We start from the raw sequence: 14,486 nt of genomic DNA, 5'->3' as shown, positions 1-14,486 counted from the left end.
CAACATTCCCTGCAGAATGTTATGTTTAGCTGTGGGAGACATTAGGTGCTCGAGCATAGACCCACTGCATTTACTGCTCGAAGGTCCTGAATGAAACAAAACTTTAACATTCATAATAAAAATCATTCCTCTTATTTATGTTACTTGAGAAAATAAGTGCACGTGCTAGAGAATCTAAACACGGAACTATAAACCCCATCCGTCAATAAAGAGTTAAAAACACGGTCGGATTTCTGTCGATTACTTCCTGTTTTAGCGTGTACTGATGTATTCTGGGGCCTGTAGTCCGAACGCAGCTTGATGACTACAGGTTAACAATTTGTCTATCAATCCACGTCACATTTGTGTGTTTTGCCCAGAGATAACGCTGTACCTGAGACAAAAAGTGGTGAAACATCAGTAGATAAAATGTCGTTTTTACCGTGTGAATATGCATCTATTTGTAGTCACACGTTCACTGAATATGTGAATGCTTGTGAATACAAGGCATACGCTGTTGTATAGGTTTTCTATAGTCTCCTGTCGATGGAGACAAATAAACACATCATCAATAGTGTCAGTCCAGTCAGTCAATTTTACAAATAGTCACAAGGTGTCCTAGGTCTGTCTCCTCTTCTGTTGGAGACAAAGAAACATGAATGTGAGCTTTTGAGTTAGAATTTCTGAAAAACTTCTGTAGTTTATCAGTCAAGGTGACAGCCACTGGACATGTGTATATGCCAGTAGACAAAAGAGAACTCATGCTCGTCCTTTGATTTGTTAAAAAAAAAAAACTTTCAACGTAGTCTTCATCAGGGTCAAAAGGTGACAAAAGGAATGCATGTAATATTTGTGATTCCTTAAGTTTAACTACTGGTGTCCCAATTTGTTTTACCGTAGTCAGGAGATTAACAGACTGACATGGTACGTGTTCCATTATAATTTGTAAACAAATGCGTACTTTTAGGCTGCAACAAAAATATGTCAGCCAAAGAGTGATTTTTATCAAACCCACAACTTTAAAGCCAGTGGGCAAAAGAATAAACATTCCTAAGACCCGTGGGTGAAAGAATGTCTTCAATTTCAAACAGACATTTTCAAATGCAATCTGCATAACACTCAGATGAAAGGGAGAAAGAAACAATGAACATTTTCCTTTATTATCTAGTTCAGGATCCTAAGGATCTGAATACACACATATCATAAGAATGGTGAACGTTTCTGGGATCACCATTCTACTAATCACTTCTCTAAGGAAAAACTAGTTTACCAGAGAGCTTCTGATTGAAGAACAAAGATCTTCACTAAACCCAAATTGTTGCTCCCGAATCAACTAAAAATCCAATTTTCTTCCCTTGTATAATTAACACCATGGTAGGCAATTTGTATACTCATCATATAAATACATTGAATAAATTGAGCTATTTTCCAAAAGTTGTTTCTATTCAATGTGCAGTATTTTTGTCTAATTTGATCTGTCTATCGTGTAGGGAGTGTTGCAGCGTGCAAAAAGCATGTCTTCATTGCAAGCATGTATATGTACGTATGTTCATGTTACCCTCCTGAAAAGATGCAAACGTCCTCCAGTCTCTTAGTCGCACCACCAACTCCATCCCCCACCTTCTGTCAATCTGCATACCTGCGGGGTCATTTGTGCTGTTCTTCGGATGAATCCCTCCTGGGGTAAGGACAGTCATAGGACCAATGTCCTCTCTTGCCACAGTTGAAGCATGTGTCTCTAATCACTGCCCTATCCTTGCCATTGCCTTTGCCTCCTCTGCCCCTGAAGACCCTCTATTTGTGCCTCTGGAAGCTCCTCTGCCAGCACCTCTCCTTTCTTGGGACAGTGCTGCTACAGTTTTCATGAGAGTCAGCTGTGCATTGTCATTGTTCTGTTGTCTTTTCCTTTCTGCCTTTTCTTTCCTGTTAGCCATGATTTTCTCAGCATGTCTGGCATGTCTAACGATCTCCGTCAGAGCTGAATCTTGCAATCCAATGCATGTCTTCTCACGTGAGCTCGAATGTCAGGGAGCAGCCCACCCAAAAATACGTTTTTGAAATGGGCTTCCCAAAGTTCAACCACCGCTCGGCGGCGGTTGTGCGATGACGCGCTGTGTCGGTCAAAGTCTCAGCCAGTCGGTGCTGGAAATCCTCCACCACGCCTGGCCTTTCAACTGCTTGGTGTTTGCCACCGTGACATATCAATCCTGACCCGGAAAAGTGGTCTCTATCCCGGTGAAGAGTTCCTCCAGCGGCGTCGTTGTAGTCATCATTTGCTCTATTATTAAGAGTTGGGGGCGAAAAATGACTGGAGTTTCTGATCTTTGCATACTCCATAGGCCCAAGATTTTGCATCAGAATGCGTCGTATTTCTTGAACAGTGGGCAGAAAAGTCTCAATGAATGCTTTGAGGGACTTGGAAAATTAGCGGCCGCACAGTCTTTACATGGGGAGATGGCTTGTGGCTCTTCTAATGTCCGTTTCAGTCCAGGGTCTATACCGCGCACCCACTCCTCCCTGTGTAGCAACCTGAATCATTGGGAATGCATCAGCTTCATCTTCGTCTGCATCCCTCTCTGTTGTTCCTTCTGTGGGGCGCGGATGCACCAGGGTGGCGGTGGAATGGGTGGAGGGTTTCCCTCGTGCCCGCTTGTTTCTCGCCCTCACCCGTCGGCGCTTTCCTTGCTGCAGTGGGGTTTGGGTATGGCAGTGGAACGCCGAGACCTGGATCCACGCCTTTCAAACTCGGATAGAGAGGAGAAATTGTGTCAGTGACAGTGTTCATGTCTTTTTTTTCTTTTCACCGTTTTGTTAGTATCACTCATGTTTAACATGTCGTCTGTTTCTGCAATTGTTTTCTCTCTCTGTTATCAGCTTCTTTCATCCACACATTAAAACATGCCTTATTATCCTCAATTTGTTCTAAAATCTCTGTTTTAATTGTTTTTTCCCCTTTTGCTTTCTCTCTTCCTCTTCTAAAGCGTGTTTTAACATCCTTAGCTTTACTAGACTTAGAGATCCATTTGGCGGAAAGCCAAAGCTTTTGACCAATATAACCGACATCTCAAACAATCCGGTCCATATTTCTGACACATCTCACCCACAATGGGTCCAGATGCTTCAAAGGGGCTTCGATGGTTCGTTACCCATAATGACAGAAGCTTTTTTTTTTCAATGTGATCGTCACCACAAAGCGAGGTTATTTCTTCAGCAAACCTTCAAAAAACCGGGACAGCCCTGCAGACAAAAAAATCGCTTAATAGTCAAGAACCTGCTTAGGGTGTCACAGACTATTTACTATTTTATGTCTTCTGCAGTCCGTCTCTAAATAGTCAAGAGCTTGTTTAAAGTGTCACAGACCATTTTTTTTTATAAGTAGTCAAGAGCTTCTTTAAAGTGTAGCTTCTTCAAAGTGTCACAGACTATCTTATAAATAGTCAAGAGCTTCTTTAAATTGTCACAGACTATATATATTTTTTTTAATTTATTTTTTATTTAATAGTTTCTCAGACTATTTCTGTTCAATTGTAATTGTTTTGGTCTTCAGACCCTTTTGTTAGTTATCAAACTAACTTTGTTGACAGTCCACAGCCTGTCTCTTCTGTAAGCTATTGTCACACCCGTATCAAAGAAATAATCAGAAATATGTCTGTCTGTTAAAGGATGTCACTCGTAACCCGGTTATATCTTTGTCCTATCTGACCCAAAAAATACCCAGTTACTCACTTCCCAAAAGTCAGAATTAGTTTCATTTATTCTCTTTAGTTAAGAGAATGATTTCGCCAATTATTCATTACTTAATTCGTTTAGCAACAGTTGCTTGTTTAGAATGTTTGTTCAAAACCTTGTGATTCCGCAATCCAATTGTAATTAATCAATTTTATCTTACCGTGCTGCTTGAAATCTCTCCCTGTTCGTTTTTGACGAAGTGGAAAACAGTCAAGAGCTCAGCGGTCCTAACCCTCTTCTCTCTGAAAACCTTTTTAAAGGTTTAGAGGTATGAGGGCAGGTGATTTTTGATCCCTGGATAGCCAGTCTCATAATCGACCCAACGGAGCTCTTTTCTCTGTTAACTCATCCATCCTGCCGGACAACGCCAAACTGTGGTGGAAGTTTTCCTTGAAGCAGCAGAGTTAGTGATATTCATGATAAAATCAAAACGAACTACTGTTTGAGAATTAAACCAAAGTTTGGTCTTTGAGTATTTATTTACATTTGCAAATGGAGAAAACACAGTTTCAAAGGTACACGCAGCACAACTGAAAATGTCTTTCTAACCTAAAGTCTAAACATCCAAACATCATATAGTGAAGAAAGTCCGTTAAGCCACCCCTCTAAGTTTATCTTTTAGCATGGCCATAATCAAGAAGAGGACATCATTACAGTCACCCCATTGTCTCACCTTCCCCTTTGCTCTCTGTTCCTAACATTAGCCTAAACAACTGTTTATCTCAGGTGACAGAAAGCTACGTAGTTCTCACTGTTGTAAACAATCATCGGCCTTCTCCACTTCTATCTAAGCAAAAGACAACAATGTGAGAAGGTTCAGGCTAGTAGAACTAAATAACTCTACTGGGCTATAGTTCACGGTTGCCAACTATTTCACTTGGAGCCTTTTGAATCTACACATGAAGAAGCTAAATCTTGTGGTGTTCTAAAACAATCAAACCAATGGTTAATATCATTAAACAAATGGTTAAAATAAAATTTGCCACCACACTGCCTTATATCTGTTGCCAAAATAAGAGGAAGAGAAACACTTTGTGTGTATAGTGTGTATCAATGAGCACTGATGCAGAGCTCATTACAACTTCAAATATTGAAGGTAGAGATGTTTAGGAATAGTTCAGCATACACTGAATGATTGACCGGGCGGTGATAGCCTATAGCGCAACATAAAGACTGGAAGCAGGGACCTCTAAAGCTACTTAATGAACACATTGTAAATCATTTGTTTAATTACTGGCTGAATATTTGCAAATGGCAAAATAGCTGCAGATGCTGCACGGTAGTGCTGGGTGGATGGGTGCTCTGCCCTGTAACTGTAATTTCCATTTTCATGGATGAAATAAACTTGACTTTGACTTTGAATGCACAGATATGTGCAGTTTGAGGTAGTAACGAGTAATGTCAATACTTCTTCAGTGACAAGTAGCTTTGTGTTAGCTCAGGAATGAAGGCGTGGGGGATGCATTAGCACGTACAGCATACAAAAGAAAAAATTCAACTCATGGTAACTCCAAAATGTACCATTAGATGTTGACTATTCTTAAAGCTTGCTAAGGTTAGCCACTGGTAAGCCTATTTAGCATCACCTGGTTTTGTTTAAAGTAGGATGGTGTGTGAAACTACCAACTTCACTGTGAATGGGATTTCTGAGTGCTGCTGTGTGCAATCACTGGGGCTAACCTTAAGCTTGCTGTTAATGGTCAGTAAATACCTTCCAACCATTGTTGATATCTTGCTTTCTATTTTTACACATGTTAACTACAGAACTAATGTGGGTGTGGAGGCTTTGGAGTTGTTTAAAGGCACATTTGACAGTGCTGGGCTGAGTAACCAAAGTAATAAAATTAGTAATTTTGCTAATTACCTTTGCTGTACTTTTTAGTAATGTGTAATTTGTTACATTTTGAGACATGTTGAGTTATTACACTAGGCATGAGACTCACTGTTCTTCACTCTTGGAAAAAAAGGCATTGTTTGTACGCTGCTTACCCCTCTCTCTAAAAAGTTACTCTTCTTCAGTTCACACTCTATACTTCAGAACACACTTTTTTTAATCCTGGTCTGTTATAAGTCCACCTTTTAATCCGGTTCACCTATTTTAATAATTGGACGCCTGATCCACTGCCAAAAGTCGTATTTCATTCTTGCTACTGCTGCAGTGGCTAGGAGGCTACCGGCGGTCTGTTTTTAGCACTGGAAGCTAACAACCATAGCTAACTGGATCTACTGGAAAATAAGCAAAGCCTAGCCTAAAACCTGAAGCACCATCTCTGCAGTGGGTTCATTACATCCCACTACAACAATGCCTGCAGTGACATGTGATGACAGCGAGCTGCTCAGAAAGGCAAATAAAGAGATCTCTGACCTCTCCTGAGCTCCAGACGAAGGACTCCTTGCTGAGCAGTTTCTTGACCCGTCACCCAGTCCTGACCAAGTTCGTAGTGGCCTCGCATTCCAAAAAACAGCCAAACTCAACCCTCCAAGACACCATCGCATGGGACCCCTCACAGCCGAAGACTGAGGGTGCCAGTGCCATGTGGGTGGTTCGTGATCCCACCAGAGAATCAACTCACCGGCCTTCTTCCCGCACCTCGATCTCTTCTGCTAGGCGCAGGAGGCTGTGCTCCGACGCTCCGGCGGACTTCCTTGCCCGGTCCTGGCAGGGACCTCGCCCAGCCCCGATGCCGCTGGCTCGACACACCCACTCGCACGCATCTGTTTTTTTGCATTTCCTGACCCCGCTCTGTGCTATATCACCCTCTGTCATCCTTGGAGATTTTAACTTCCACATCGACAACATCAACTGCAAATCTGCCACTGAATTTCTGGAACTGTTAAACTGCTTCAACTTCTCATAACATGTTAACTTCCCCACCCACACTCATGGTCATATCCTCGACCTGGTCTGCTACACTGGTCTCACAGTAAATCATCTCTCCAGCATCACCCTCCATATCTCAGACCATCTTGCAGTCATCATAGATATCAACATCAGCATTCCTATCCCAAAAGACATCTCATTCAGGAACCTCAAATTCATAAATTCATCTGCTCTCTCAGCTTCTCTCTCCAATTCAATATCTGCCTCCCCCCTCAGTGTCTGATGATCCAACCCACCTTGTGGACTACTACACCAACACTCTGTCCTCCTGTCTGGACCTACTGGCTCCCATCATTACTAAAACTGTCTCCTTCACACACTCAGCCCCCTGGTACACTCCTGAACTGGTTTAACAGTTCACCTCTATGCACATACAGACTACCTTCAACAATACAAAAACGCCCTAAACACTGCCCGGTCCTACTACCACTCACAGCTCATACACTCTGGCTCCAACAACCCCAAAACTCTCTTCTCTACAATAAACAAACTTCTTAACCCCCCTGACAACATTTCTACAACCTTCACAGTGGACAAATGCAACTCTTTTCTCTAATTTTTTCAATCCAAAATCAACACCATTTACAACAACTTGACCACCTACCCTGCTCCTTCAACCACCACACCTGCCTCCCCCCCTCCACCCTCTGTCACTCTCTCATTTCTTTCTACTGTCCCCTTTGGAGCTCTCACATTTCACCACAGGCATGAACAGCTCCACCTGCAGCCTTGATCCCATCCAATCAGCTTTCATTAAGACCTGTCTACCATCCACCGCACCACTCATCACTACATTCATTAATTCGTCTCTCAGTTCCGGATCAGTCCCCACAACACTCAAGCTTGCATCAGTCACCCCCCATCCTCAAGAAACCTGGTCTAAACCTGGACACCATGTCCAACTTCCGACCCATATCCAACCTCCCCTTCCTATCAAAAATCCTGGAACGTGTTGTCGCTGCCCAAATGAAAACCCACCTCATCTCCAATAACCAATTCAATCTGGATTCTGCTCACAACACAGCACTGAAACAGCCCTCCTCAAAGTCACCAATGACCTCCTCCTCTCCTCTGAATCATGCAATTTTAAGAAAATTGAGATAAAACAAGTCTCTAGAGTGGCAGGCCACTTCTATGAGAAGGACTAGTTTCAGCTTTTGTTCATGACACACTTGCATTTCCTTTCTTTAATGTTGCTCTTTTCTTCCATTAACGCCAATGGATTGAGGACGAAATCCAAGTTGGACTTGATTTTTGAAGACTGTTGTTTTTGATATCTTACAGTACAGGCCAAAAGTTTGGACACACCTTCTCATTCAATGTGTTTCCTTTTTATTTTCATGACTATTTACATTGTAGATTCTCACTGAAGGCATCAAAACTATGAATGAACACATATGGAATTATGTAAAAGTGTGAAATAACTGAAAACATGTATTATATTTTAGATTCTTCAAAGTAGCCACCCTTTGCTTTTTTATTAATAAGGGATAAAATTCCACTGATTAACCCTGACAAAGCACACCTGTGAAGTGAAAACCATTTCAGGTGACTACCTCATGAAGCTCATTGAGAGAACACCAAGGGTTTGCATTTTATCAAAAAATGCAAAGGGTGGCTACTTTGAAGAAACTAGAATATAAAACATGTTTTCAGTTATTTTACACTTTTTTGTTAAGTACATAATTCCATATGTGTTCATTCATAGTTTTGATGCCTTCAGTGAGAATCTACAAAGTAAATAGTCATGAAAATAAAGGAACACATTGAGTGAGAAGGTGTGTCCAAACTTTTTGCCTGTACTGTATGTCTCCAGGAAACAAAGTGGGACGAGTCCATGAGTACTGAGATAGCTCAGCAGTGGCAAGTACAGGGAAAGTAAAGGGACGTGTGGAGTGGCGACTTTTTTTTAAACGAACAATGTAAAAGACGCAAGACTGGAAACCTACTGCAACATCAGTGGCATCGCAATCTCCTGGCTCTGTTCCTATCTCACCAACAGACAACAGTTCATACACATCAACAACTGCACCTCCTCCATTGCTCCTCTGTCACAAGGCGTCCCCCAAGGTTCGGTGCTTGGTCCTCTCCTTTTCATCCTTTACATCCTGCCACTCAGAAATACGCAAACATGGTCTTCACTTCCACTGCTACGCCGATGATGTCCAGATCTACATCTCTACCAAATCCATCACCACAACTATATCCTCCACCCTGACCAACTGCCTCACCGATATTCAAACCTGGATGCAAACCAACTTCCTCCAACTCAACTAAAATAAATCTGATTTGATGCTGATCGGCCCGAAATCCCTCACAAAGAACACCCATAACTTCGGTCTCCCTGTCAACAACTCCACCCTGTCTTCATCCCCACAGATCCGTAACCTGGGAGTCATCTTTGACAGCAACCTCACTTTTGAAAACCACATCAACCAAATAACCAGAACTGCCTTCTTTCACCTCAAAAACATTGCCCGTCTCCGCCCATTACTCACCTTCTTTGATTCACGCCTTCATCACTTCCAGAATTGACTATTGCAACAGCATCCTCTATGGTTCACCTGCAAAAGCCTTAAATAAACTCCAATACATCCCAAACTTTCCTGCCCGTCTCCTCACCAACCGTTCCTGTGATCACATCACTCAGGTCCTTCAGAACCTCCACTGGCTCCCTGTTTCCCAACACATCCAGTTTAAAGTCCTCCTCCTCACCCACAAAGCCCTCCATAACCAGGCTCCTTCCTACTTCACAGACCTGCTCCACTGCTTTATTGCTTATCTGTTTTTAATGTGATATGTGCTGGTTTTTACTGTAAAGTGTCTTTGAGTACCATGAAAAGCGCTATATAAATAAAATGTATTATTATTATTGTCACAGAAATTACATATATGCACAGGGACAAACTCGCCTGCAAAAACACACACACACACACACACACACACACACACACACACACACACACACACACACACACACACACACAGTATTGATGCTTTAAAAGAAATAGCTATAAAAGAGATTTTGCTGTAGTCTGCCAGGTATATTTCTTTATTATAAGAGATGACAGGCTAAATGAGTTGTAATGGGATAAATATGTGCGTATGTGTCTAATGTGTAGTTTCTCTGGGCTGGCTTTATATGGGAGAAAGGCTAGCTTGCTGCCCCTTGATACCCCGCCTCACTCTGCAGTCCTGACTGTGAAGGCATGATGAGAGCAGATAGAGTTGGGAGGCTATGAGGTAGGGGTAGCTCTAGCTAATTATTAAAATGACTGTTATTATGGGATTATATTTGTCCTTGAGTGGATATGGGGCTAGAGAGAGGCAAGCAGGCAGCCATCCAAACAGTCAAGCAGGCAACCCCCCTGACTAAGACTTACTTTGTTTTTTTCCCAAACAAATAGTTTGACATTTTGGAAAATACACTCACTTGCTTTCTTGCCAAGAGTTAGATGAGAAGATTGATACCACTCTTATATTTATACGGTAAATATGGAGCTACAGCTTGCCTTGCAAAAGATTGGAAACGGGGGAGCTAGCCTGGCTCTGTCCAAATGTAACAGGATCTGCCGAGTAGCACTTTGAAAAATAACGTATTAACACTGTATATCTCATTTGTTTAATTTGTACACAAATCTAAGTGTTAAAATGGCACTTTGTGTGTTTCTCCTTGTTTCCATGCTCTATGCTAAGCTAAGCTAACCAGCTGCTGGCTGTACTGTAGCTTCATTTTTAGTGTACAGATATAATGGTATCAATCTTGCAACACATCATCATACCTAAACAACAGAATAGGTCCATTTCGAATGACTCCCAAAACAACATACAGTCTATGATCGTTCTATTTACTGCCGCACGGTGGCCGTTTCGAAACATGTGACCGCAAATACAGTTTTAATCATGTGCCGTTCTATTTAACATAACGGTCACCGTTTTAAACACGTAGTTAATGTTGTGATGCGGCTAGTTACGCTAAAGTAACAAAAATACTTAGGGTTAGGCAATCATCAGGGATTGTTTTAAAAATTAGTCACATAAAACTACTGAAATGAGGGTATAAGTGCATCACAGACATCACTGCATCATGGAATAAGGTCTGTAAAAGGCAGTTCATTTCAAAAAGTGACTGTTGACTTTTGGTTTCACACGGGACACGATCCTCGGTCTCCTGAGTCAAAGTGCTGTTTGTTTGACCAATCCACAACCCCAATCTGCATTCTTTTGTAGAATTTAGTGCTCTTACACTTTGTGACCTCACTTCCTCGTTTGCTTCCTGCGATAATTACTACAGCCACGAGAGGGCCAACTGCGAATGTAAATATGAGTCGTTATGAGCTTCTTGCACAATCGTCTTATACGGTCGTTTCCTGGATCAGGATGGACTTCAATCTTCTTATCTAACTCTTGGCAAGAAATGCATTAGCATATTTTCCAAAAAACTCAAACTATTGCTTTAATCTTTTATCAGATAAGGCTCAGTGTGCAAAATGTCTGTTTTGGACATTTAGAAAGTGAGCCACCAGTTGTTTTTTTCTTAAGAGGAATGTGGTGGCTGTGTTCTTGTGTGGGAACCAGCAATAAACTCTGACTACCTGGATAGCTCTTATCTCTGACTTACATAAAGTACACACAAAAACACGTACATATCTGCAGGGAAAGAGGCACAGAAACACAAGCAGCATAAGGGAAAAACAAACCAGTTTGCATGTAGTCCGTTTTTTTTTACGGCATCATCTGGTTATCTCCCTGGACTGTATCTGTCAGTGCATCCCTGGGCCCGATGTCACCTGGAATGACCTCAACACTAACACTCATGGTGACATTAGAGTCAATGATGTCATCCAGGACAATATGCGGTTTGTTTGTCCAGTGCTGGGTGTCCTTTACCTCAGACAGGTCCAGGCTGTTCTTGATCCCTGGTCTTGTTCCAGTGCTTCTTTAGAATTAACTTTTTCGTAAATGCTGCAGTCACATTTTTAACATGGAAAGTTTCAATGTTAAACTACTTAAAACTCCCTCATTAAAAGTCCAGCACAACAAAGCAGTCAAATATAACTTTATATTATTTTCCTGAAGTCCAAAAGTCATCAGTTTGGAAACAGTTGCAACAGTGAAAAAGGAGCTTCTGTGTCTGTAGCAAGCATGAACTCTAAAGCCATACACCAGGACTAATCCCTTCTGAGAGAAAGGAGGGCTGTACAACACAAAGGACAGTTTAGCCAATCAACAGTAGATAATCTGGGACAGAAAGACAACTCATGTCAACAGTTCAGAACAGTGTCAACAAGGTCATCCCACTTGAAACTCACTCAGGACTTTCAGAGTTACTTATAATGCAGATCCTTCTCTTTCACCTTTTTAAAGGCAGATTCGTCACAGCGTGGAAATGGACAGAATAATGAAACAAAACCTCACCATGATGCACTTAATAGACAGCACATGAATTGCATGTGAAACTCCACTCCAGAGGTGAACAACTCTTCTGGATTTAATAGCATTTTCTTTTTTCTCCATGCATGCTCTTGCATCAACTTGTGAAATTACCACCAAAAGCTTTCCCTGATCAATCCACCTCTCAGCAGGATCACGAGAAAATGTTTTGCTTGTTTTACTTACTTTTGATCTTAACCACCTCAAGCCTATTACTGTCCATTAAAATCTTGCCAGGAAAGGAGTTGGCAACTTCAAATAAATATTGCCTTATATAAACTTTTTGAGCTGTTCTTGGACATGGCAAGTCTTGACCCTGCCATGGAAAGGCGGCTGCTGCCGCGCTCATCTTAGTGGCACCCTCTAATTATCCATCTCTAGAAGTAAAGGTTGCCCGTCCCAATGAGGCATGACAACTCTCCGGATTAGGTCGCCACTCCTTTTGAATCGAAATTTCCTGGAAGCCAAAGTTTACAGAGTGTAGCACATTTAGATTATGAGTCTGTCTTCCAAACTCTGTCTAGATAGGAAGCTACAGTACCATATGTTAAGAGCATAGAAATATGAGAATAGAGCGGCCATTGAACTGTTTCCATGGTCATTTCACTTGACAAAAGAAAAAGGCAATTGTTGTTAGTTGTTATGCAGACTTCTCCACCATGGAAGAGAGCGGACGGCAGCTCCGGAGACGGACGGCTGGCTAGTTAGCTTGTCTGAATTCTAGCGGCGGGGAGTGAAGTGGAGGGACTGTTGGACCAGCTCGCTGTTTGGCTCATTTTCTGTAACCATTGTAGCATTAAAGCATGGTGGAATTAGCAGGCTAGATAGCTAACTAGTGAATGGCTGGCTAGTAAGCTAGCTTGCGAATTCCGCTGTGCTTTAACGCTACACTGGTTACAGTAATATAAAAGTAACAAAGTTATTTATCTCGGGATAGCAATGTGCTTTCTACTGCTTTGTACTACAGCTCATTTGATCATTACTGCAAAACTTCCTCAGTGTGAAGACATCCGTGTTGCACCGGCAATTTTTTGCTATTTATTCTGTTGTGTCCCGCCTTGGTTGCACCGGATTGTTGTGGTCTGCAGAAGCGCAGAGAACTCCCCCTTTTTTCCTTCCTCAGTGTGAGTCTGTGACTTGCCGCAAGTTGGTGTATACGGAATTTTATATGGAAGTTAGCCTGCTACAACGTTAACACTTATTACCTATGGAAATGGTACACAAATAAATGGCCGACGCTCTGACCATCCTATGTTGATTTGAATGGAAATGTCCATTCTACTTTCATTCTATTTTTATGGCTGAACCATGTTATAGCAAGCAGGTGCAGCATGTCAAAGATCTGATGAAATATGTGCAGATACCCCAAAGCAAATTCTGTAAGCAATCTATCACTGCTACTGTAGGGGCAGTTATTTCCACCTAATTCATCACAGTCTCACTTTATCTTTCATTCTCTATTTATGTCTCTCTGTCCCTCACATCTATCTCTGCTGTTCATTTTCTCCCTTCCCTGCTGTATCCCTCTCATTCTTAAAAATTCTTGGTGCAACTAGGTCAAAGTTCACTGGTGCTGTTCTCTCATCTTCGTCACACTGTTAGTTTACCTTTGCTGTTCAGCCTTGATTCCAATGGCTCCTACACACACACACATATGTCACACATTTACATTCTTCATTCTAAATCATCCTTCTTCAGGAACTTCCTTTAGTTCTTCCTGCTGCTCTCACTTGCAAGTACAGTTATGACCGGGTCATACTACATAATCCATCATTTCTCACCAAAAGAATCTTTTAAGGCCAGACAATTATTTTAATGCCTTAGATGATCTACTTGAGTCAGGGTCAGTTGGGGCTGAAAACTACAACAATTCTGGGAGTGTGGAGTTAGAAAGAAGTGATATTACAGACGTCCAAAGCCTGTTCCTAATTTCTGTTTGAGGTTATCATCTTAAGGCTACACTAGCCACTACTTGCATAACACACCCAAATCACGAACTAAACTGAGCAGCCGAGTTGTATTGTGGGTAATGTAGGTGCCTTTTTTTTTCATAAGGAAAAGAATGCGTGCAATAAAAAAGGAAATACCTCTGGAACAGATGCATTAATTTTCACTGTCCATAACTGTCCATCATTAATCCAACAATGTTAAAGGAGTGCAATGCTAAATCAGTCAAGTACTCGTTTAAACAATTCTCCTTGGCCCAGTTGATAGTGCAGCTTTAAAGACACAAATATTAAGTTAAGATGGAACATTAAAAACAAAGTTTCCTTTCTTCCTATTGGTTTTATATATATTTTTCCTCTCACTTGCCATTCTGTCCTCTGTCTCCATGTGTTTTTGCAGGTGCTGCTGAAGGACCCTCTCTACATTGGGCTGAGACATAAGAGAGTGCGAGGCCAGGCCTATGATGACCTGCTGGATGAATTTATGAAGGCTGTGTCAGACAGGTATGATCATATTG

The 14,486-nt window shown here is 41.7% G+C and overlaps 1 protein-coding gene across 5 annotated transcripts in view; it reads left to right on the top strand.

The window, feature by feature from the left end:
• Positions 1-14,486, top strand: part of me1 (malic enzyme 1, NADP(+)-dependent, cytosolic) — a 178,390-nt gene that overhangs the window by 129,154 nt on the left and 34,750 nt on the right. For all 5 annotated transcript variants that reach the window (XM_039805555.1, XM_039805556.1, XM_039805560.1 and 2 more), the window contains one exon: positions 14,369-14,472. In XM_039805555.1, coding sequence (XP_039661489.1) covers positions 14,369-14,472 — 104 coding nt within the window. The remainder of the gene's footprint in view (positions 1-14,368; positions 14,473-14,486) is intronic.

Source organism: Perca fluviatilis, chromosome 7 (genome assembly GCF_010015445.1).
Source record: "Perca fluviatilis chromosome 7, GENO_Pfluv_1.0, whole genome shotgun sequence".
Classification (NCBI taxonomy): Eukaryota; Metazoa; Chordata; class Actinopteri; order Perciformes; family Percidae; genus Perca; species Perca fluviatilis.
The sequence above is the reverse complement of the archived record's forward strand: the minus strand, read 5'-3'. Positions and strand labels throughout refer to the sequence as shown.